The following is a 26628-nucleotide window of genomic DNA, read 5'->3' as shown; positions in this document are numbered from 1 at the left end:
GTGCTGATTATGAGAGAGAGATATAAAGTGGGAGAGCAAAGCAATGTACATCAGAAAAAATAATAAATGTGACACTGAGCTGTGGATGTGATGAGCTGTCAGTGGTCTGTAGAGAATGAGACGAGCAGACAAAAAGGGCAGCAAAGACATAACTACCACTGGAGCGAAAAAGGCTGTGTGTCCTTTCCTGTCCCATTGTTATCTCTGCCAATCAAACAGTCAGAGTCTAAACTACATCCGTAACCTCAGAGGTTAATATTACAGTGTGTTAACTCTCTGAAGGAGGGAATCAAGCAGCTTGTGTACAGATCTGAGAGCTTCTTATTAAGAGATCTGCCTGTTATCAGGAGAGCTGCTGTCGTTCCCTTTTAAACCCCTTTAATATGTGACTCTGTGACAGCTCCACACTGAAATAAAAAACAAATTGTTGCAACTGTTTCTAAACCTTCTACGGCACAAACGGTTATGACCACAAAACATTTTTTCTTTTATTTCATAGAAACTGAGGACTAAGGAAGTAACTGGCCAATTTATTGGAGCCTGAGAGAAAATGTTTTTTTTTGTGTGTTTTTTTTTTATTTTTTTTTTTTTAAATAACTCTCATTAAAGCCACTTAGACCTTGTCCATACCAAGATAGCTTTATCTGAAATGCATATTTTTCTCTTCAGTTTGGCCTTCTATCCACAATAAACCATTTCTCACACTACATTTTTCGAAGCCCAGAGTAACCCTTTTTCACAATACTGGTTTTAGTCTGAATGGGAGAACATAGCTTTTGGAAACGTAACCTTGACATATTATTGGGCTTTGTAGCAATAATGTTATGAAGACAACTTCCTGTTGCCTATTTATATGTCAATGTAGCTGCTCACACAATAAAGGAGGTTTAGTAATTATCCTGCAACTAGTGTATGTGCTTTTCAGACATCTTAGTCGTCTGATGTATTTTTGTTTGTTTGTTTGGTGAATATTTGGACAAATGTCTTATGTGTAGGTTGTTTTATGACAAACATCATAAAATAGTGATTTGATTGATATCTCAGTGTAGATCACAGAAATTCCTGATGATGTTTGATGTTTTGGTGTGGATGTACTCATTTTCAAATGTTTGTAGAAATACATTAGTTCTCCATGTCTATTTGTTTTTCAATAGTAGAAATTACTTCACCTACCAATTCATAGGGGTGTGAATCTTCACTGATCTCAAAATTTGATTTGATTACGATTATCGTGTCAACGATTTGAATCGTTATCACGATGCATCACCTCCTCAATATTATATATTGCTACACATGGTTTTCATCAACAACTTTAAGCACTCACATACATATAAACTCCCCTTTTTATTGTATCTGCTCTTAAAAAAAAAACACTTCCTGAGTGTAGCAGAGTCTGAACACAGCAGACAAAAGGCAAAACAAAAAAAGCAATGACCGGAAAAACAACAAAGAACATTATTAGGCTATAAATCGATTATGGTCTGTCACTGCATCGATGCAGAATCGTCCACATCCGCATCGCAATGCATCGGTGCAATGATTCATTTCAACACCCCTACTAATTCACCAAGATTGTTTTCAGAGTACAGAAGCAGAACTGGCCTTTACCTTCAGCCTTCTAACTCAGCTGTTGTCTACAGTATTCACCTTGCGCTTGCGAGGGATGGGCTCATCGAAGAGCAGGCTGCTGCCGTCCTGCTCATCCAGGCTGGGGTCTTCAGGCCCTGCAGGGCCGGATCCCACCCCACCCAGACTGGACACACGGAAGGGCTTGAAGCTGTCGGCGGAGAGAGGTGGAGAAGGTGTAGAAGGGTTGGACTGGTCACTAGGGGCAGACCAGCTCCAGTAGCCCCCTGAAGAGCTGTTGCTGGATGGGGTGAAGGGGCCAGCTGAGCCGTTTTCCTTCCACGAACCACTCAGACCTTCTAAGACGATGGAGGTGAACAGAAAGGAGATAGGGTGGAGGGTAGGGGGAAATAAAGGAGAACATAGGGGAGAGGAAGAAAGGTAGATCATGAGAGTAAATCTAACAACAAATCCAAATGCGTTGGTGTTTCTCTGTCGATGATGGGAGATCAAGACCGTTTAGATGGCTTTTTTTGCACTTCACACAAATGAGCCTCCCAGCACTACTGCTGTCAGTGACACAGAAGAAAAAAAAGTTGACTTTCTTGTTCTGTGCTACCGCTGAGACACTTCCAACGTCATGTTTTTTTTGTTTTTTTAGATAAAAGAAATGTTTCTTTTGATTGTCAGCTACAAAAGGCATTTCACTTTGTGAAGGATGAGGCTTGGGGAAACTTTGGACTGTGTACATAAGTGTGTATTAGAAAGTATGTGTGTGTTTTGAGGGATGTGTGTGTGCGAGTCAGAGAGAAGAAGAGTTAAGAGCAGACCTGCTTTGTTTGGTTTAGTGAAGCTGCTTCTTGATGGGGTGTCTCTCCTCTGAGTCTTTCTTTACTACATGTCACATTAAAGAGGAAGTATCTCACCAACATTAAAAAAACTGCTCTGATATACATTTGGTTATGTGGTACAGAAATACAAAAAAAAAATAAGAAAACACCTTTTAATGAGAGTTAGAACTAATGCAGTTGAACAATCATATGGCAGATTATGAGAATTAAATGTCAACCATGATGCATTGCTTGGTGCACTATGCATTACTGTGTGTACTGATGTAAATGCACATTGTATGATCTCCAACTTGTCTACATGGGTGTGACATCTGTATGACTACATTAAAATAAAACTGTACAGTTGGTATTTAAAATCCATTTGCATGTGTGCAAGATGTATGAGCTGTACATTTAACATCTGATCGCATTGTGCGTGCGTGTGCGTGTGTGTGTGTGTGTGTGTGTGTGTGTGTGTGTGTGTGTGTGCGTGCCTGTGATAACACGCGCATGCTGGTTGGAGGGTTGGCTGCATGTCTGCTTGGTTAAATGGACTGGGTGGAAGAGATCCAGACTCATTGTGCTCTTGTGTGGCTTTGCAGAAGTCATTGATGAGAGAATACTAAAGCACAGAAGGTGGCAGTAATTTATCAACCAAAGCTTCCACATGCATTCACAACATAACAGCTGTGAGGGAAGGAAAAGGCTGGGCTTCTTTTTTCACAGGTTAATTTTTCATAAATATTCTGGAACAAGGAAATGAATGATACATCAAAGCCAACGATTATTTTAAAGCATAATGTATTTGCCAAAACCCACTGTGCCATCCCCCACTTACTCAGTTGTTAGCTGTAATACTCACCATTGACTTTATAAGGTGGACTTCTGACCAGGGGGCTGGTGGAAAGAGTTGTCAGCACCATGGCAGCCGTCACCTTGTCCATGTCCACTTCCTCCTCTGAACGTCTGTGAAAACACAACAGAAAAATAGAATTTTACTGAGCATACATTATATACATACCTTACACACATATACCAATGTCTGAAGTTGGACATGAAGTGGGCAGCAAGAACACAGTAAGTGTGTGTCTTCTTCATTTCCCTCCAAATGTTTTCAGACAAGAATCAGACCTTCTAGTCTAAAACTCACTCAGCTTTGCATTCGGCTGCAATGACTACAACCATGCCGGATTATCCATAAGGGCACTTGGGCCAGTGCCCAGGGGCACCAATCATTCGCAGCCAGTGGGGGGGCACCACATGACACAAGCTTTAACAATATTTTCCGTAAATTGTTATATTATTCACTTGAAATTATTGAAAGACCATACATTACTTGTTTATGAACACCAATTTCACAGTAATAATAATAATCAAAGCTGCAAGCAGCGATGAACGGGCCCTCGCCTTCTTGCAGTCGGGGGTACTGGCAGACGCAACATCACATGTAGACCACACATTCTAAGTTTCATGTAAATCGGAATAACTTTTGCCAAGATACAACTGTTCAGCCACCTACAGGAAGTTGTTCCTCCATAACTTGCGCATTGTTTTAGCTATCAAAATTCTTTTGATAACTTTTAGTCACGAGGGTCCACCGAGTCTGTATCCAAGTTTTCATGCAGATTGGACTCATGGCCCAGGAGGAGTTAGACAAAGTATGTTTCCCATATATCGCGATGTGGCTAATTAATAAAAAAAATTCTAACAGCGCCATCTAATAGCCGATTCACTCTAAATTTGCCATGAATGCTCAAGCCCCTATGCGGAACAACTGTGTCATGTTTGGTGTCAATCGGAATAAATCTTGGTAAGATACGCAACTTCCTGTTTCGACAGCCCCATACAGGAAGTCGGTCCTCTGTAACTTGCGCATTGTGTTAGCTATCAAAATTCTTTTGATAACTTTTTGTCATGAGGGTCCACTGAGTCTACGTGTACATTTCTGTGCAGATGGGACTCACGCCCTAGGAGGAGTTTAAAAAAAAGTAGGTTTCACTCAAAGCGAATTTGCTAATTAATTAAAAAAATGAAAACAGCGCCATCTAAAGGCCGATTGACGCCATATTTGGCACACAGCCTCATTGGCACATGAGGAACAACTGTCTTAAGTTTTGTGTCCATCGGAATAGCCGTGTACAAGATACAACCGTTCCTGTTTTGACACCCACCTACAGGAAGTTGGTCCTCCACATTGTTTTAGCTAGTACAAAATTTTGTCACAAGGGTCCTCCGAGTCTATATGCCGATCGGACTCACGCCCCAGGAGTAGTTAGACAGAGTAGGTTTTCCCATATATCAATATATCTAATGGCCGCTGTTTGGCACAGATGCCAAACCGGCCATGATGAACAACCTTGTCAAGCTTCAGGGCAATCGGAATAATTGTTGCCAAGATAACGCAACTTCTTGTTTAGACAGGAAGTTGCTGTAACTTGCACATTTTTTCAACTATCAAAAATCTCTGGATAACTTTTTGTCATGAGTAGGATTGGGCATTGAGAACCGATTTCTACTTGGAATCATTTCAAAAATTACCAGATTTATTCAGATACTACCTGCAAAGATTCAAGAAGATCGAAATCACGGCCTAGGACGAGTTCGAAAGAATGTAAAACACATGAAAAATGCATAATTAAAAATGGCTGCCTTCCGGTTGGGCGTAGCTAATGAAGGTAAATGGGAAATATGTCCGCAATGATTAGAGCAATATGGGTATTAAATATGGTGAAGCTCGGAGCAACTATGTCCAAGTTAAGGCCTTCCAGGCATTAGGGGGCGCTATGGAGCCCACTTACAGGTTTGGGCCAAATCGCTGTACAGTCTTGCAAAGCTCCTAGTTGTGTATGTGGGCGCCAATTTTTGTGAGTTTTTGTATATATTGAGGCTGTCAAAAATATGCCCAATCAGTACCTTACTGTAAGGGTGGCCTCATGATTGGCCCTAAATGGTACCCTTAAAATTTTGCAAAAATCAGATGAGCCGTTCATGAGCTATAAACTTTATGTACTTGTAGCGCCCCCTAGTGGCCAATTTTTGTAAAATGTGAGGGGGATCTCCAGAGGGTCATGGCAAACAAGAATCTTAAGTTTTGCGTTGATAGCAATAATTTTGGTCGAGATATGGTAAAGTTGGTGTTTTCATATTTAGCTACACAAATTTGTTTGTGCGTAATATGTGCAATGTTTATCCTACAAAAATTCTTTGGATAACTTTTTGTCAGGTCCATTTGGAGATGCTACCTGCCAAGTTTTGGAGGAATTCGGCAAAGTAGGTTTTCGATAAATAGCGATTTTTCAGGCATAGAAGTCTAGGCGAAAATGGGCGTGGCCTATATGAGAATATGATTCAGCTGGATCCAGGGAACGTGAAGATATATGGTTTTTGAATGTGCGATGTACGGCTTGTACGGCTTATAGGGCCAAACACGTTGCAATTTTTACCAGTTGTGACATGTGTGCAAATTTTTGTGAGTTTTCGTGCATTCTAACCGCCTCAAAAATGCGACGAAGGATTCGGAAAAATAATCTGATGCAAAACAATAAATTCCTTCGCACTTTCAGTGTGAAAGTGCTCGGGCCCTAATAATAATAATAATAATAATAATAATAATAACACATTATAGATAAATCAATATTACATGACCACTACCACTCCCCCTCCCCAATCTGTCAGAGTTGACTTGGTCCACAAGTACGCACAAATGTATCATTTGGGGGATGGGGGGGTTTTAACAATAATCAAAAGTGCCCAGTTTAACCCCCCTGAAAAATGTTATCTAATGATGAATGTAAAATATTAACTGTTATAAAAAATGATAAGTGGTTGGCTTTCTTGATTCAATGTAATTGGAAAGCAAAGAAAAACATTTTTCACACAACCCCCCCCACCTCTGGGTGAGACCTGGTTGCGCCCAACCCTTCTCCGTGTTTTTCAAGCACACAGCACGGCGTGTGCGCTTCGTGAGTTTATTCAGTATGCAGAGAAGTGTAAAAGACCAGTCCACAGTCTGCGCTTCTTTCCAGAACTCGTATTTCTTTCAGAGGACTTTGTGCAATAAATCCATATTCTTAGATCTAATATTGATAGTCTTTTGTCCATATCTTTTTCATTTTCGGTCATTGATTCATGATGCTTTTGAAAGTTTTTGACCAATCAGAGGAGTTGCTTTCAGGGCCGTGAAATAAAGTCGGAAAAAAATACATATTTGACCGACCAACATTGCTGCAATATATAGTATTGATTTTGGCTTTTTGAATTGATGGACATTTTGAATTGAGACATTTGAATATAGTGCTCACTGCTCATATGCCTACATGTATGTAGTTGTACAAGTTAGTAAATTACATTTGAGAAATCCCCTTGATTATGTCTGATATTTTTGCCAAGCTGCTAATTACGTTTACGTTTTTTTTTTATATATATATACTTTACAGGCGACTGATACAATTCCCAGACACCATTGAAAAAAAATCAACAATCCCTAAAGCCTGTATTATCAACACAAGCTCAGTGCTGTACTGTGCGTGTTTTGTTCCTGAGCAAGCAGGGCTTTGATTGTGTGTTGAAGTCAAATGGTCAAAGTCAATTCTATTACAATGATGAAATCTCCTGCTGCCTTGAAAAAAAAACCCATCAGCCATCACCAAGGTTTCACGGATGCTAAGATCAAATGGTTATACTGCATCTAAATTGGTTTAAATCCAGTACAGGCAACAAAGATATTGAAATAAAGAACCCATCTTTTACTTTCCTTATACCTGTCAAACAACAAATAAATGCCGACTTAGAAGTGAGCCGATTGTATAAGGATTGTATAAGTTATGTAAAATCTGTGAGATGATGCAACAATTATTCTCCTCCATCAGCACATGTATCTGTAGTTACCACTCATCTACAGAACTCTTACACTGGTTGCAAGTGGCAAGTAAAAAGAAATCCTGCCCAAATGTTTATTAGATCCTTAAAATTAAGTCTGTACTGGATAATGGATTATTTCTAATAAATGTGCACAGCAAAAACAATTTGTGCAAATAAAGCATCGAAAGCCCACTGAGATTACAGGTGTGAGAGTGAATCTAGAAACCTGCGTCTTCCAAATTCAACGACATTTCATCTTACATATAATTAAATAATAAAAAAAACAAGAAAATGATATAAAAACAAGAAAAGTGGCCATACAAGTAACTACAATACCCAGGAACAGTGTCTGTCACAAGAGGGCTTTGGCTGTGATCACTACACTCACTGCATCTGCGTTGTAAGGCAGAAAAAAAAACATCCTACGACAGCATGCAAACACATGCAAAAGGCTCCTCAGTCGTGTTGCAGTCTGGTGCAATATCCCACTGTATGCATGACAGGGAAGTGGGAGACATGTAATGACTTTCACTGCCCCTTTCACTTGGGAAACATTTCACACCCCAACAGGACGTGACCCAAAGCATACTGTACAATCAAAAGCAACAGCAGAGAGGCTTAAGAAAAACAGTGTCAAACGTGTTGAGTGACCCAGTCTAAGCCCAGTCGTGACCACCAATGTTTATTTTTGGAATGGCTTTAAGGCACAGATCCTACCCATCTAAGTTGAACAAGCTTAAGCAAATCTAGAGAAAAAGAAAGTGCCAAAATCCACACGTGTCAAACTAACAAAGATGTGTTTAAGATGACTTAGACGACTCAAAGCTGACAAACGTTATTCCCCAAAGTAGTCACTAAATTAAGTTTAAATGATACATTTCTGACTCTATAATGATTATAAAAGGACACATCACTATGTTTTCTTAGTAGATAAATCTCATCAAACACTTAGTGGAGTAGTAATTTTGAATCTAGCATGTCTAGAGTAAACCTTTTCCATAATAGGTAACAATGGCTGTAGAGAATACAGCACAGGGAAGCAGAGCAGCTCTTACTGTTTTGGCAGTATGGTCATTGGCCCGAGTTGACACTTCTCCTAAAAATTGTCTAAACATTTGTGTTAAATATAATAGATATATGGTCCTATATCTATAAAAACAACATGGCAATAGGTAACAAATAAAGAGAGTTAACTTAATTATAATTTTAATTAATAAATTTGTAACAAAGCAGTGATCTGATACAAGCTAGATAATGTTAACAGGAAACTATTACGAGACCGCAGACCTTGGCTGCGTGTCATCCCCTCTCTCTCCCCCATTTCCTGTCTATCTGCACTATCTAATAAAAAAAAGCCCCAAAAATAATAATAATAAAAGTAGCTCGAGTTTTGGACAGACTCTTAAACGTTAGCATCATTTTGAATAAATTACATTATCAACATTAATGTAAAGCCATTAAAAGTGTATTAACTTTACAGGCAAAATGGAGATGGTTTTTCCCTGTGAGAAGAAAGCGTTAGCTAACAAAGAAAGAGCCTCAGCCTCCATTAGCTGAGTCTAATTTATTACCCTTTTGACTGTTGGATATGATGTCATTACAGCCTCCACATAAATCAAGAAACAAAGCTGCACACAACTGCCACTTTCACCCATAACCCCCCACCCTACGTCGCCGTAAAACAACTTCCTAGTCACCTTGGGAGGCCATCATGTGACTGTAGATATTAACTCCATGGCAACCGAGACAGACAATAATAAGTGGGTGCTTTGTCTATCTTGAAATATGAAAGACTAAATCTCAAAAAACACATTAGGAAGACTAATAATTAAGATGTGACTTATGAGAGGGAGAGGAAGAGATGGCAGGAAGGGGAATTTCCCCAAATCACATTTGCCATTAGTGGTCTTATCAAACTTAGTTTTGGTCCAAGTGCTTATTATGGCTATAATTAACACACACCAAGAGCATGTGTGTGTGTGTGTGTGTGTGTGTGTGTGTGTGTGTGTATGTATGTGTATGTGTGTTAGATAGACACATGATAAAATGCATGATGTGGCAGTAGACGTAGTAGGAGGGTTAATGGATGGGTAAGTAAATTCTGATAAATGAGTTTCATATGTTGGCATGTTTGTGTGTCGCTCGTATGCTAGAGAGTGTGTGTTTTAATATTCTTACTTCACTAACTTGCAATCAAAACATCTTCTAATATCGGACCCCCGAGTCTTCCTAAATGCATAATCATGTTCGTATAGCTTCATCCTCAGAAAACTAGAGAGAAAGTAAAGAGCTTGTTTACTAAAGCTCTTAAGACAATCCATTCGAGTAGAAAATATACTCAACTTCAAACTGCTGATATGGCCTGATGTGTTTCAGGCCACTACCTTAACATGGTGTGGATGAGCAGACTACTATTGTCTTTAATTGTGTCTTAAAATGTTAATACCAGATGTAAACAGGGTTGAAGAAGATATCTATTTAAAAAATTAAACATGTCTGTTCATTTAATAGCCTTGACCGAGCTTGAATTCAACTTAGATTTGAAAGCAGAGGAGGTACTATGCAAGTAAATGAAAAAAGAAGATACTGGCCATTTGTTACTGAACTATTCTAGAGAGCTACTACATAGATCCTTCACTGAAAATATCATGAAGACATGTTGAACACAGAAATTACAAACTATAGGAGATAAAATTGGATTCATAGATGAATTGGGATTCACCCCTGTGAGGGTGTGGAGATACGTAAAACAACAGCTCCCTCTTCAGGGGTTCTGATGAGTTTAGTGGGAGATATGGCTGTGTGCGTGCGTGCGTGCGTGCGTGCGTGGCAAAGTCTCCACAGACGGGCAGCAGTATCCAGTTTCAAACTAAACACTGGGCAGGGAGTGAGAGAATAACAGGGGATCAAGTTACTGTGGCCATGTTAGTTTGACAGGTAGATGTGATCCAATGAAATGTGGGCCTGGTTTTTGTTTTTCATCATATTTAGTTTAGTTTCATGTTCTGGATGGACAAATTGCAAGAGGGTGCAATTATTATTATTATTTTTTTTTTAAAGTGTAAACCTATTTCTTTACAGAACAACACTAAATAATTGCTAAACAAAAAGCAATTGCTGTTTTACCTGAATGGTGGATACATTGGTTTCCTTCGTGCCACATTATTAGGCCAGGCCTAGCCCTGCTAAACACTGTTGCTCACTCACACCTGTAAGCAACCCAGTACAACCACAACTGCCAGAGCAGTCTGGGGAGCAGTTGGGAGTCAAGTGCGTTGCTCAAGGATACCTCAACAGTGGTTGAAACATGAGAGGAGGCTATTACCCTTAATATACCCAGAAAACCATCCCATGTTCACTTATTTGAACTTAAATGCTTAAAAACTGATTTTAAAGATACCCTAGAATGAACCCAAGGGAATCTTTGAGTGAAACCACAGGACAAATCTTGCCTTTGAAACAAATAATTTGTCAGTATTTATCCTGGTACAGCACTTGGCTGCCGGCACACCACAACATTCCTCCACTTAAAGCTAATGAGAGGAAACTTCTGCCCAGAGTCAACAAAATAATCGCAGGTCAAATTCTTGACAAGTTGAAAACTTTCTTATAAACTCCCTTCTCCAAACTAATTCAAACTAAATGGGCCAAGGTAAATCTTCACACACACAAACACAAACAGGCACAACCCCCTTGTAGCTTTGGTTTCTATGTCACCCAAAAACTATCAATCAGTTATAATGAAAACAGCTGAATGGTGCAGTGGGTTACGGGAATTCCTTTGAAACCGAGACCAGCACACCCCTCACTCCTACACTCTTCTGTCTGTACTCTGTCCTCTTGCTCCTCTTCCTCCCTTCACCCCTGCTCGACTAACTTTAAACTCTCTCCGCCTCTCTCACCCTCGCTCACTTTCCCTCCCACACTTTGAGCTTCTTTGACTTTTATTGCTGCAAAATCATACTATGAGCAAAGTAAGTGAGCAAGACAACAACAAGGAGTGTGTGTGTGTGTGTGTGTGTGTGTGTGTGTGTGTGTGTGTGTGTCTCTGTCTCTTTTATGCTGAGCAGTGCAGGGAGGTCTACTCATTTATTACAGCCACTGGACTATGACGTCTATTTCCTCCACAATAAGCTTCTATGAATCAGAAAGCGCCTCCTATACCCTGTGCTTATCTGATCTCTTCCACTCTCCTTCTCACACACACACACACACACACACACACACACACACACACACACACAGACAAAACATCAAAACCACAAAAGGAATCTACATATGACACAGGGCATGCATGCATGAAGGGCATAGCTTTTGATTGGCAGATGTGTATTAAGGGACACACAGGAATTTTCTTTGACATGCTTGTGTGCGTCTTTCAGGCTCTATAGATGTTACAGATAACAGTCCTTTGTTGGAAAACATACATCCCAAAAACTGTGTTTCTATAAAAGCTGAGAAATGCAAATGGGGATATTATAGCATTGTGTTGCCTATTTAATTTCCTGTGATGTGTATGAATTATAGACCTACACCTATGACACACATGAGGGTGTATGTGAGGTTTGCACAGGTGCTGCCAACAGCTGCAGACTGGTGTTTGCCATATTGTAAAGCTGAGCACATGGGTTATGAGAAGGGGACATTTTTATGGATGCAATAGGAGTTTTACTGCACATAGAGGTGATGTCCAAAATAAAATCCTTCTTGCCTTGTTGTCGTCTGTTGGTTTCAATAGCCACATTTTATGTACTTATGTACTGATAATAAAAGCACAAACTGGCTCCTGTTGTGGTATATACTGGCAGTATATGGTGAACATGCACTGCTGGCAAATATGGTGCCTTCATCTGTGGTGCAAGTTTTCAAAACTGATCAGTAGCCACACTAGCGGCATGGCTAGGGATGCCAATGATGGTCTTTCGGTTGGTTCACCACTGTTCCAGACTCAACAACAATCAACATCTCAACAACTGTTAGATAGGTTGCTGTAAATTGTCGAACAGACATTTATGATCACCAGAGCATAAAGCATAATGACTTTTGTGATCCCCTGATCTTCCTCTGGTGCCACCATGAGGATGTGTGACAACTGTTAATAGATCGTCTACTATATTGAACTGTATAGAGAATGGCTTATTGATTGTATAAGATAGGTCATGTATAGAATGGAGCAGATGATGAAGTCAGTGAGTACGTTTACATGCACACATTTCGGATTTTGCCCTTATTCTGACAAAGACGATATTCAGACTAAGCTGTTTACATGGCTAATGAGAGTGAATATTCCACTAATATTCCCGTTTACATGTAGCCGTGCAAAATACAATTTTTTTTTTCCAGAGGTGGCGGACTTGTACGACCGTGCGAACACAGCCTCCCTCTTTCATTCCTTCAACCAGCTTCTTGAAAAAGTTGGCATAGTGATATGTGCGCATATCCAAAAACCTGTTGATATCTAGTCTTTGATAATGTTTAAAAGTAGCTGTGTTTCTCCTTCTAATCGGGTCTGCAGCCTTGCAAACTGTTGGCTGTTTGGTTTGTGTACAGCAACCATAGCAATGCACAGAGCTGAATCGGTAAAATCCCGATTGAGACGCATATTCCGAATGCGCTGTATACATGTCCAAAGAATGCCTCTAAAACCCAAATAATACCGGAATATCCCACGTCTTAATCGGAAAATGCTATATTCGGAAAAAGGCCTTATTTGGAATATCCAACCGGAATATGCTGTTTACAACATACTCACTGAGACTTAACAATATTATTGCTGAGAGCCACACTGCATCAGCCTTTGCTAGAAGCTAATTATGCATTAGCATGTTTTAGCTGTCTGCCTCTCTCGCTAGCTGTCCTGTAAACACACAGCAACACACACACACACACACACACACACACACACACACACACACACACACTTGGGTAAAGGACACACAGCTTCATACAGAAACATTTTTACACATGAGTAAGCAGCACCAGTACGTGCAGATGGAAACAGACACACAGTGTCCATTAGTTTCCTTTTCTTTCTTTTTTTTTTTTTTTTTACAACAAACACACTCTCAAACAGATACTCTTCCTAGTGAATGCCATCTGGTCAGAGCAAAGCAGGGCGTGGCGTACATTAGGGTTGGGTACCTTTCGCATCTGAACCAATACCACTACCGATACCGGTACCTGGAATTCGGTTCCGGTACCCAACGGTACTTTTTTCGATACTTTCCCTCTGTAATTAGAAAAAAATGATTTCAGTTGTAAAAATAATTCCAAACCTATTTACTTAGAACATTATGTTATTTATTTAGAATATTTTACACTGACAAAAATTAAACAAAAACAAAAATAAAACCCCTCCCTCTCTCCTCCTAAACCCGTCCCTACAACCTATTAAATTGAATAATTATTCAACTTTTATTCTTGTATTTGTATATTATTCTATTTTAGCCTGTTTTTAACTGCTCTTTAATGTTTCATGTAAAGCACTTTGAATCGCCTTTTTGCTGAAAGGTGCTGTAGAAATAAAGTTGCCTTGCCTTGCCTTGCAACCTCAGCCTGTCAGTCAGTCCCCAGGGCACAGAAACCACTGTTGTGCCTGCTTAGAGGAAGTGTAATGTCAACAGCACTGCGACCGCTTTCGGCTCGCCATTAATGCTGCGTTCATGCCACCTGGAAATAACAGGGCCCCCCGTGATTACGTTGTTTTTCCGACTGCCAGCGTTCACATGGTCGGGATGCGTGTTCTTCTTCTTCTGTTATATTGGCGTTTGGCATAACAACTTGTTGCATGACTGCCACCAACGGTTGGCCGTAGCCTAGAGCATCAGGTGTGTGAAAACATGGAGGCCACAATAACAAAAGATTTGCTGCTGTTTTCTTATACGAGCATAGAAACAGCACATGGACAGGTGTTTGTTTGTGTAATCTGCAGGACAATGAACGGGAAAGGACACGGATAAGGTGTTGTTTTTTTATACATGGGTCTATTTATGAATAATTTGAAACATGTTATGTCTGTGGGTGTTTCTTGACAGAGGCATTTGTCCACAATAAACAGTTTATTGTCATTGACATATGTTCAGTGAACCAAAGTCGCCTACATCAAACGTCATTGTCGGGCATGGAGCCAAAGAACCTGTGTCTGTTATTTCTTCATGTATCTGCAGACAGACAGTTACAGCTGTACAGTAGTAGACACACTGAATTGGTTTCAGATCAACAGCGTGTGGATATATCTGCACATACTGTATATCATTGTTGTGGTTAGCCTTTGTCCTTTTCTGCAGAGATTGTGTGAGATACGTTTCACGCTGTAAATGGATAAATAAGTCAACGTTGACCTGCTGACACACACAGTCTCTCAATGTGTGTTTTTCAGACTATCCTCTTCACTCTATTCTGGAGTAAAATAGATCTCCAGTATCAGCCTCCCTCATCTGTGTTGCTCACACCGCTGGGAGACTGAGAACACACACACACACACACACACACACACACACACACACACACACACACACACACAACTGGAAATTAGCTCAAACATGTAAACAGAGAAACGTGCAGAGGGGGGAAACAAATACTTCCACTTATTAGATGTAAAAGCTAGCTAAACAAATGCACAGATATACAGTTAATTTTTTTTGAAAGCTTAAAACTTAATGTTTTTATCATCACCTGGACCATAAACTATTTGGGCTGCACTGAAATACTCAGGCACTTGTCACCAAGTCATTGGGGCTAAAATGCTATTTATAAAAACATTATAAAAAGGTACTGTATATTCATGTATGTTGTGGATCACCAAACCTTTACAGTGAAGCTACACACGCGTCTTCTCTATCACTTTATTTCTTTCTCTTTTTTAATCACCTCTACAGACGTTAAACAGCAGTGTGGGTCTGTTGACAGAATGGGCACCCTACCTTGCTAAGCTCTACACAATGTCAATACGTATCAGTTTCTACTCCTCCTCTCACTTTTCTAATACAAAGGAAACCCTAAAAAGAGGCATGCATAACAGTTTTGTTTACGACACCGTGTTAACTTACTTTGTGTGAATGGATAACCTAATTTGAAGGTAAACATGTCATGACAAAGGCGAACCAGACTGTGCGTAGTGACAGGTTATTGGCTTCTATGCAGGCATGGTTATGTGTATGAAAGATCTTCAGGTAGTGTGTGTGTATATATATATATATATATATATATATATATATATATATATATATATATATATATATATATATATATATATATATATATATATATAGGGAAAGACCCACGTCTTTCAGTGGGTAAATGTGTACGTGTGTGTGTGTGTGTGTGTGTGTGTGTGTGTGTGTCAGGTTGATGTATAAAAAGTCCTGATTTCTTCTCATCTGACATCCATAAAGACAGTTAACCCCTTTGAGCGAAAGAGATGAAGGCAAATGATCACCTGCTCTTTCTGCTGCACTTTACCTTTTAATATGAGTTTTGATTGACACAAACATGCATGCTTTAGTGGTGTGCCCTAGATTTGCACTATAGGTTGGGGTTCCTGCATACATTCTACCTTTTGGGCTTGGGGGTGAACACACACACACACTTGGTGTTTATGCCCTATAGATTGGTGGTCCCACTTATGTCCCAGCCTCTGGGCCAGACACACAGACGCAGATACAGACAGCCAGACACACAGACGCAGAGACAGACAGACAGACAGACAGACAGACAGACAGACAGACAGACAGACAGACACAGACACACACACACCTTACAGGGTTCCCCTCCATCCAATATTAGTAGCAGGTGGGGTGAGAGAACAAATTTAATTCACTTCAGCCTCAAACTGTCAAATGTAATTGTTTGGATATATTTCTTTACTGTGTCCAGTGTCCCCACAAAGCTACGTGTTATTTATGTAATACTGATTATTTGATTGTTTGTATGATTGCTGAATCATATTTTAACACTGCCCGCACTTATGATCTGTGTTTTCAGTTAAGATACACACCCAGTTGTTTTTGCACTGTGTTTTGATATATTTTTTGTATTTACCTCCTGTGTCTTGATGTACTCTGCTATTTTTGCATCTCAGCAGGCTTTTCGCAGAGCAGAATCTATCCTTGAATCAAATAAATACCTTGACAAACAAGTTTAAAGATACTGAGAAACCTGAATAACAAATACAATGTTGTCTCCTCTTTTAAGGCTCAGGTGCCCCCCACAAACGTACATCAGCAGCTTAAAAAAACTGTGATTTGTATCTGTTTGCTACTTGAACTTGTGCACTCTGCCACTGTGAAGCACAATAAAAAAAAAAACATATACGGTGTCCAGATAGGCCGGGGGTTTAAGATGTTGATATTCATTTTCCATCTTTCTCTCCAGAATCCTATTTAATAAAAGCAAAACAAGTCCCCAAAAAACAACCACATAAGAACAACAAAATAGCAAAAACTCATGTCACAAAAATGAAATGATACAGCCAAAACACTGAGGTATTGCTCCAAAAATTGATGCTCATATTTCTAAAGATATAGTCGACAACAATATATTTCCAGGATAATCAGGATGTGTTTTGCCGTTGTCTACCTCAGTTCTCTGTGGGAAACAACAACAAACTTCGAGCTAGCAAGCTTGACGCTGAAAATGACATGTTTTGTATGTTTACGGCATTTACTATCTGACTGGGACGTTTTGGGACCGATTGGTTACACTGGTAAGAGCAAATTCACGTTCAACTGTGTTTCCAGCTTTTTTTTATATTTATATTTATATAGCTCACATTACTGTATTGTGTGAACAGGTTACTTCATTTAATGTTGTATATGGCTTATTCTATTGCAGGTTCCTTCCCGAGTCCATTTTAAAGATCCACCGTCTTTTTCAACTGGAGCCCAAGACGACTGTGATTGGTTTACAGAAACGCTGTGGAGATAGGTCTGGCAATGCGAGACTACTAAAGATATAACAATAACAATGGGTGTGATAAGTGTAACACACACACACACACACAAAGTGATGGGCTTTCCCTGAATTGATGTTGCTGTATGCCCTAATGAGCAAAGGGAATACACAGGATCTCACTGCTCCAAGCTACTCATTTGGCCTAATGTGTGTGTGTGTGTGTGTGTGTGTGTGTGTGTGTGTGTGTGTCTGTGTGTTAGAGTAAATATGTCACTTTCTGTGAGATGCTTGCAAGTATCTGCGAGTATGAATGCTTGAACACATGCCTGCAAATGTGGATGTATATGAATGTGTGTGAGTAAGCGAGAGTCAGTATGAGCAGTGAGGGGGTCACCCACTGATGCGAACAAAGGCAGCAGCTATGGGAGTCAAGACGAGTAGCTGGCTGGTAAATATCCCCCACCCCCCTCTTCATCCCTCTTTTTCCTCCTTTACTTTCCTTCTCTCTCTTGCTCCCTATGTCCTTCTACCCCCTCCCCTCTTTCACCTGTCTTTCTCCATCCCCTACCTCCATTCCTCTCTCCTCTCGAATCAACACTGTTCATCCATGTGATGCAGTGCCGGAGTAAAGAAAGGAAGTGGCTAGAGAAATGAGGTATCTGAGTTCTGTTTCAGAAAAGGAGTAAACGAAGAGCCTGAGAGTTTAGCTGGGAAAGCAAACATCAGAGGATCTCTTTCTCTGTGTCTCTGTTACACCCTTTTTCCTGGCGTGCTATAGCATGATTTGTCTGTGTTATGGCAGACGTTCCCGGGTATCATTGTTCTGACGCTGGGAATTTATGAAACTCTAAGTGAGTTATGAGCATAAGTTACATAAGACGCATAAGGAGCTCCAAAATCACACCTACATTTGTAATATTAAATACTGCATGTGTGACATTGAATCCATCCATCCATCTCCGTCCGCTTATCCGAGGTCGGGTCGTGACATTTAACAATAATAAAATATTCGTGAGACATTAGCAATGGCATACTTATCGAATGGTAACTATGCGCTATATCGAATGGTATCCATCGACATTAGCATAACTACTATCATAAACAACCAAGAAGATTGGTCTCTAAAATATAGACCAACAAGGGTCACATGCTGCACAGCATGAACAACCTGACAAGCCTCAATGCTGAATTATATCATTACCACATTCACTTAATAATACTTGCAGTAATAAAACACCTTTGCAGGATGATTTCTAAGCATTTTGTACACGACAATTGTGCTTATTATATTGTCTCATCACAATCACATGACTGTTAGTTGACATGTAAGCAGTTAGAATGACTATAATTAATAGAGGCAAACGATCTTCTAACTAAATGCAGGTTCACCCAGGCCTGAGAAGGAGTAATTATCTTTAATCAAAGATCTCCTACGTCCATCTCCTCATTTGCCCTCTTTTCCCTGCCTTCCTTCAAGGATTGGGGGAAGTTGCTCCTCCAGCTACTTTTCACCTCATCTGTGTGTTTCTGTGTTCATTAGTGTTTAGTGGCAAATGCAGTAGTGATAATGGGGGTCGTAAGACCTGCCCCCCTGGACACACACACAGAGATACACCCTGCCAATAAAAGCCATAAACCACAAAGACATAAACCGACACAAGCACACTTTTATCACCGCTGAGCTTGATTATAAACACCTTGGCTGTAACCACAAGTGGACACACACACACACACACACACACACACACACACACACACACACACTTCCAAACACAACTCCAGCCCCTCATCTCCCAGGAGAGCGATACACACACACACAGGAGGAAGGGGCCTCTTTCCCAATTACACCTCAAAGGGAGTGGGGGCTGGGGAAGCTGTGTGTCAGCGTGCATGTGAGTGTGAGTGTGTGTCTGTGTGTGTTTGCTGAAGGTGCTCATAAAAGCCCAGGAGATTGAGCTGATGGAGGGCATTATAAAAGGCCTATCAGCTGGTCCAATCGCCTCAGATAGCCTCAAGGCAGGACAAAGGATCTGCCCACCACTTCAACATTTACCTAAAGGCTTTTTACTGACAGCTCTCCCCTCTATCCCCTTCTCATTCTTCCTCCCTATTTGATCCGCTATGTATGCGATTGATAACCTCGACTTGAGCAGGAAAAGTGAACTAAGATGTGGTTTTACAGCAATGCCCTTCTTCACAATGAAGAGTGAGACAATATCACACCTACTGTACAACTACAGTTGTTAAAGATTGCAGCCACATTGGAGAAGCAGCCAGTAAGTGCCTTGCCCATAGGGACCTTAATAGTTTTTGGTAAAGGACAGAGAATCACTCATTAGTGGTCAGATAATCCATACAAGTCACAAGCATGTTTGGATGACCTTTATGGTGAGTCTTTCCTTGATGCTGGAAAATGTTTTGGAGAAAAATAATGACAGAGAGACAGAAGGGAGAGTGACAGAGGGGGAGAGAGAGGAAGGTTTTGAGGGAAGGTCTTCATCAGGCGAGAACAATCTCTGATTAATTTACTGCTGTGTGGTATGAGGATGTGACAACCATGACAGAAAAAAGAAAACACCAAGAAAGAGACGAGAGAGGTAGAGAAACAGAAAAGGAGAAAGAGAGAGAGAGAGCCCATCCCTTCCTTCTTCCCTCTCAACCATGTCAACAAGTCCACACAAAGACTCTTTCGTTCCATTACTCCACATAGATCTCTACTGATGCATCCATACAAGACAAATAGTTAGATGCTTTCTAAAAGGTAACTATGTCAAACCAATAATTTTTGCAGTCACTATTAATTCTCATATAAAGAGCACTGTTTAAGCTTTAGTTTATATAAATTACGGCATCATTTTTAGGACTCTAACAACATATTGGGTAGTGAAGGCTGCCTGTATGCAGTGTGAGAAGAGGTACTCCATAAAATGTGACACCTTGAGACAAAGAAGCACAAAGCTCTCTCCTTCACAGGATTAGTTGCTGTGAGTGCAGGGTCAAAGGCAACTAACAGTGCATATACATGCATTGCAGTAACCCGGTTACTGTAAATTCATGCATACATGCAGCATGTCAGAAACCAGATTTAACCTGACTTATTTACACCTCTAGAGGCTATTTTGTGTTTAAGTCTTAGTCGGACAGCGTTCTTTTAAATACGAGAACGTATTGCTCTATGTAATTACCTACCTGTTCACTCACCTGCCAATTTCAACCTACACAAGGATTTTTGAATGTGCCTCCAAGCATTAACAGAAATAACAACACAAGTGCACAAAGTAAAACCCTCAAGCTACATAAATATGTGTTGCACTCCCACAACTTGTGTGTCAGTATGCCACTTACATCTTCAGTGCTACCATGAGCAGCCACAGGCGAGGCAACAGATTGATGTACAGTTTCAGTCAGCTAGCGTGCCAAATGTCACTAGGATGTTGGTCAGTGCTACACGCTTTCGCCTGCATTCAAAAAGTAAACAAACTTGGAGTGTAAATAATATGAAACACAACTGAGTCGCACTTCTGTGCTGTCTATCTGCGTGTGATATCATAATCATTTGTAAATGTGTGATTGTGCACCCATCATTAATCATTAACCCTTCCTACTGAAAATGATTAGCATATTTGCATACATAATTGGAAATGTGCATGTGTGGGAGTCTTGTGGGTATAGAATCTGTATGCATGTTCAGTAAACTGCACGTTCATTTCAGTGTATATTATTAATTACAGCTATTTTCTAAATAACTAAATTTCCTTTGTGAAAACAGCTAACTGGAAGCAATTAGACGGTAGTGGAATCTGAGTGTGCAGGAAGATTTCAAATTTTGAGAATGCTTTAGTGTAAAAATTCGACACAGTTGTTTGTCAGAGAAAGCTCAGATAAACAACATGTACTTGCCTCACTGTGGTGGTCGCTACTGACTTCATATGCTAGTGTAAGTTAGCCACACTACCTATTATACAGCGCCAGGACACAGCTCAACAGCTGTAACATCTCTCTCTGTCAGTCAGAGGAAAAACAGCCACATACACACACAGAAAGCAGGCAGCAGAGAGAGGAGACAAAGGAAGAGAAGGAGAGCTACAGTGTGGGAGGGTGGGAGAGACAGATCGTGGGGGAACGAAGGGGGAATTAAGCGTGTCAAGGGAGGTGAAAGCAAGTGGGAGAGAGGGAAAGAGAGAAAACGGACCGGAAGGGAGAACGAAAGTGGAAAGCAACATTAGAAAGCTCATTCAGCTGTCTGGGCAAAAGGGGACGATGAGAGGAGTTGTTGAGTACGGTTGTTTTGTTTAATTCACCGTTTAATAATGTCCAATGCTGTCCAAACTGCACAAACCCCAAGTTCATTGGGTACCCAGGAAACCAAGTGTGATGTAGATTGGATGAACGGTTTATGATACATTTCACACACACACACACACACACACACACACAGTATTTTACTCACCCAACCCTTCTGACAAAGACCAACTACAGATTAGCTGAGGAAAACACCCATGTTTACATAGATGTCAATGGGAGGTCATGAATTATGCATGCTATATGGAGGGGGTATGGCTGTGTAACACGATTTGTATGTATGTGTGTGCATGTGTGCGTGTGTGCATGTGTGCTGTGAGCCTAGAAAGCCTCCAAGAGAGAAAATACGAAAGGGATCTTTAAGAGAGAGAAAGAGAAGCTCCTGGTAAACACATCCATTTTCAGCTCATAGTGAGGTAATGCTGCCAAGGCTATCATAACACACACACACACACACACACACACACACACACATATTCATTGTTTAAAAGAAAATGTAGTGGTGTGGATGTAGTCCTAGGCACACATGCAAAAATACACACAAAGTTCTGCAGGCAGCCTTTGGGTTTGGCAGAACATCCTAGTCCCACCCGACCTAAACCCCTAAAATGATTGCACACACACAGCCGCTCACATGTGGAACCCAAATCAAAACAATAACAACCTCGCCTGCAGATGCTGGTGGCTCACGTGACCGAAGCCACTGGCTCACATTGTTTACAGCGAGGAACAGGACAGAAGGGGGGGAAGGAGGGAGGTGACAAATCTATAGTGCAGACAAACTGCTGCCTTGTTGATATTAAGAGCTCTCTGATGGTGGTGGGTGTGTGTGTGTGTGTGTGTGTTGAGGACAACCAGCTGTCTTCTGAATTCCTGTGTACACCCACGCACAAAGGCACACACACTTTATCAACCCCCAAAGATAAAAGTACCACTGCCCCTTACAGGCTGTTCTGTACAGCGACAATGGACAACCTGAAGATAAGCTGAACAGTGAAAAACTAACCTTTACCTTTAGGGGGTCGTGTGTTAGTGTGTGTGTGTGTGTGTGTGTGTGTGTGTACGTAGTAATCATGCCACCCATATCCAGCTTGCAGGTTAAGCTAGCGAAACCAATGACAAATGTCTTTAAAGAACAAAGGACGGGAGAGAGAGAGAGAGAGAGAGAGAGAGAGAGAGAGAGAGAAAAAAAGTGTGCGTGTGTGTGTAAAAGAAAGATAGAAAGAGAGCGAACATTAAACAGAAACCCACAGAGAAGAGATACAACAATCTAAGCTTTATCTCATTTGAATGGTTGGGTGGTGTGTGTTAAGAGCCAATTACGATCGGGTACTTTTATGAAGCAGCTGAGGTCCACAAAAGGAGGTACTGTACTACACATCTCGAGGCTTTCAAATGTCATGGTTGATTTCTGATGGAAAGTCACAAGAGCCAAAGAAACAATAGGCAACTGGACAAATACATCAGGGATCACAAGATTGTAGGATGGATGAGAGGAGTATGTTTAATATATATTTCACTTTTTTAAATAAAGGATGTGAAATTGCTGTGATCTTGGTTTCTTTTTTATATGTGGCCAAATGCGTGAGCTGGAAAGCCAACAGATGATGGATTACCTTTTAAATTTTTCCTTTTGGAAAGTGCCATGTCTCTTATTTACAGTTCTGGTCTGCTGCCTACTCGCCGCATTAGAGCTTACTGGAAACACCAAAGACCACAGAGCCCTTTTATTGGATTATGAAGTAAAAAGGATATTCTACTGTTGTCCTATTCGAAAAAAATAAATTTGCAGCTCGGCCCCAGCAGTTAGATGTCAGACTAACCAATGGCTAGCTTTCAATTAACTTTATCGCTCCCTCCTCACAACATAAGGATGTGGAGAAAGACATCTGTGGGATAGTTTTCACTAAATGTCTGCCTTATTTAACTGTGTATTGGACTCAACAGTGCAGAGCAGAATTCAGAGAAATGCCAACTGTTGAGATGCTGCCTTTCAAATAGCTTTCTTGTAGACTAGTTGTTATTCATGTCATTAAACATAATTCTGGCAACAACAAAAAAAAACGGTGAATTAAGCAGATCTGTGCTGAAAGGTCCTTTGACGCATGTTACAGTATCACCACTTTAAGTATGTATGATTGCCGCTTGTGTGAAAAATGATCTTTCGGCTCTCGGAGGTGAAATTACATGTCACCGTGCTAAACAAATTATAGCCTGTCCCGCCGTGTAAATATCTTTTTTTACATCTGTTAGTCCAGAAGGTGGATTCAAACCACATCTGGGAATTAACAGTAGTGCAGGCATCATGCCTTTGATTCATAACACAAGTTAGGATCATATGAAGGTTTAGTCTACAAACGCAGGTTACGTTTTCTGTGGTTATGACTCTAAATTGTACAGAAATATGCTTTAAAAGTGTATCTTTAAACCTTTTACAGCATGACTCGGCTCCTTCCAAACTGCTAACTGGCAGGTAATTGATGTCCTTTTAGTATCTAGTATTACACTACTGCAGACACTATTTTATTTTATTTTTTGAGGGCTTTTCCCTTTATTGAAAGTGATAGATATGAAAGGGGGAGAGAGATGGGGGATGACACACAGCAAAGGGCAGCAGGTCGGTTTCGAAACCCTGCGCCGCTGCAGGACTCCGCCAACATGGGGCAAACGCTCTTACTGGATGGAAAGTGGTCAAAACGTTGCTTGAGCGAAGATGTGAGATTTTCCTGAGTGGCTGCACAACATTTGTTGGGAAAGCAGAGGCACCTGCGTTCTGATCTGATATGATGCATGCAGGCTCTCAGCATGAGACAAAGAGAGATGCCACTGGTGAGTAATATGGCAGAGCTGATATAAATTGTGTGAAATCACGACATCCATAACACACTGTGTGTTAATAAACAGATGTACTGAACCACACTGAACAAGCCACACTAAACTATTTGACAGTCGCAGAGCTTCACAGCATTTTTCCACGTTTCGTTCCAAGTCCTTTAGACAAACTCTCATCTAGGGGACCCTTTTGGGGTGAATCACATTGTTCCCTTTTAAAATGTGTGTCTGCATTAGACTATGACAAGTTACAAAAGCACACAAATTTGCTGTTTAGGTCACTTCTTTGAAGAAAAAAAAAATAGATTGAGAGTCTCAATTGATTAAACGTACATTTAAGTGGCCCCACATTACAAATGTGGCAAGCAGCTCTTGGGAGGAACTGATATGTTGTGTTGTTGGATGGCCTGTCTTTGAATTGAATTAAATTGAATTTGCTCCTTGAATTATGACAAAGAATAATTAATGTTCTTATCACGCAAACTGTCATGAACAAAGAAAGGAAGTCTTGATAACAGCCGGTCCTTAAAGCAGGCAGTGCTGATAATCTGAAAAGTGAGTAAGTCGGAGTGGTATCAAATGATAGTTCACGTATACCGAAACACACATACACAATCGCATCCACGCACGCATGTCAAATGAGGGCACCTCCCCCGTACCTTTGCCCACACCTCGGTCATGCCGCGCCCACTCTGCTACACAGCGATAAAATTGATGAGCAACACTCAAATTAAAATGGTGCTAAAATTATGACACCCTCATGCTGTGCTCTTAATTAGTACATCTCCATTTTAATTAATAAAGCCTGTCAGCCTGACAGATATCAATAATTCAAAACAGTCAGGTCAATGGAGCTTCAAAATTGATGGCTATAATTAGAAATAATGTGGGGAGGAGGTAGTTCTGCAGGGCTGGGTTTTTTTTTTTTAATAGGTTACACTTGAGAAGCAAGTCGTTCCTCCCCCCCCTCCTCCCCCGATGTGTCACAATGTCTTTGCCCCAAACCAAAACTTTGCCAGGGTCAGTACAGCAATGTTAATACTTAGTTATGGCAGGAGGTTCACTATTAATCAACTTACAATCCCTATGCTGTACATTCTGTACTCAAGATTGATGTTTTTCATGTGCAGTTTTGTGTTTTTCTACTTTGTTGTTACAACAAGCACAAAAGATAAAACTCTTAAAAGCAAAATACAAACGAGAACAAATGTCCCTATTTTTGGCCATTAGGTAAAAAACAATACAAAAAAATAGCTTGAATACACGAATGTCTAATTAGCCACTGCTTTATGAGAAAACAAGTTAATTGACTTCAATTTAATACAAGAAAAACCCAGAACACAAGTGATCAAATACATTTACTTGGTTCAAACAATAATCTACATGCACTTCTGTCAGCACATAAATAAAAAATACTAAACAATATGGTAATGTTCAAACATTTGCAGTCAAAGATGTCTGCGCCTATTACAAGTGAATTAAGGGCATCTGAGTTATGCTCAGATTTTACACAAATAACAGTACATGTGGTCATTCTGCATGCTAGTGCCACACGAGTATAGGCGTTTTCAGGCACTGTATTCTAACTCTGCCATAATAGGCGGAACCTTCTAAATTTAATTCTTAAATGATTTTTACTCATTTCCTCGTCATTTTAGGAGCTGACTTTAACCCAGTACCTTCTGATTAAACTGCCCAGTTAGGGTAATATTCTTACTTTATACTTGGATGTTCAATTCACTAATTTCACCTCCTCATTAGTGCTTCTGTCTGGACTCGATGTGTGACACTGTCATCAATTAGTACCACCTCTTATATACACCATAGATGACCATAATGCACATTTGTCGATAGAATCAATTAGAGCCGTTTTGTTTTCCTGTAGCACTCTGTGCTATCAGTCCATTAAAGCCAGAGACTATGGATTAGATCGAAAGCAGCAGAGGGCCCACAGAGCTCACTGTCACATACACATTGGCTTTGAGGCCATGCACTATGTATTATAGAAAGCAGGCAGGGAATAACTGAATACAAAACTACCATACAGATACAACAGCATCGATGTAGGACAAATTAGCATACTAGTGACATTTTCTGTGAGGCTTTAGATTGATTCATCTGTTGATTAATGCCATCAATGCTGTCAGGCCAACACATTTTGTCACGCTCCCTTGACAGCAATAAACAGTGTTCAATCTCCAAAGAAGCAGCATTATGTTTATTTACGACATCAATAACTGCAAATAGATTTTTGCTGATGGCTTCAAAATGAATGTTAGACATGATGAGTCAATTCCACTGTTAGCGTCAAAGTAATCAGCATACAACTTTTTGTTGACACTAGGGT

General features: G+C 40.4%; 1 protein-coding gene across 1 annotated transcript in view; it reads right to left on the bottom strand.

The window, feature by feature from the left end:
• Positions 1-26628, bottom strand: part of znf704 (zinc finger protein 704) — a 49864-nt gene that overhangs the window by 11466 nt on the left and 11770 nt on the right. The window contains exons 3-4 of the mRNA XM_078267801.1: positions 3259-3362; positions 1648-1925 (exon numbers count right to left, since the gene is read on the bottom strand). Coding sequence (XP_078123927.1) covers positions 1648-1925; positions 3259-3362 — 382 coding nt within the window. The remainder of the gene's footprint in view (positions 1-1647; positions 1926-3258; positions 3363-26628) is intronic.

Source organism: Sander vitreus, chromosome 14 (genome assembly GCF_031162955.1).
Source record: "Sander vitreus isolate 19-12246 chromosome 14, sanVit1, whole genome shotgun sequence".
NCBI lineage: Eukaryota > Metazoa > Chordata > Actinopteri > Perciformes > Percidae > Sander > Sander vitreus.
Note: the sequence above shows the minus strand (reverse complement) of the source record. Positions and strands in the feature narration are given on the sequence as shown.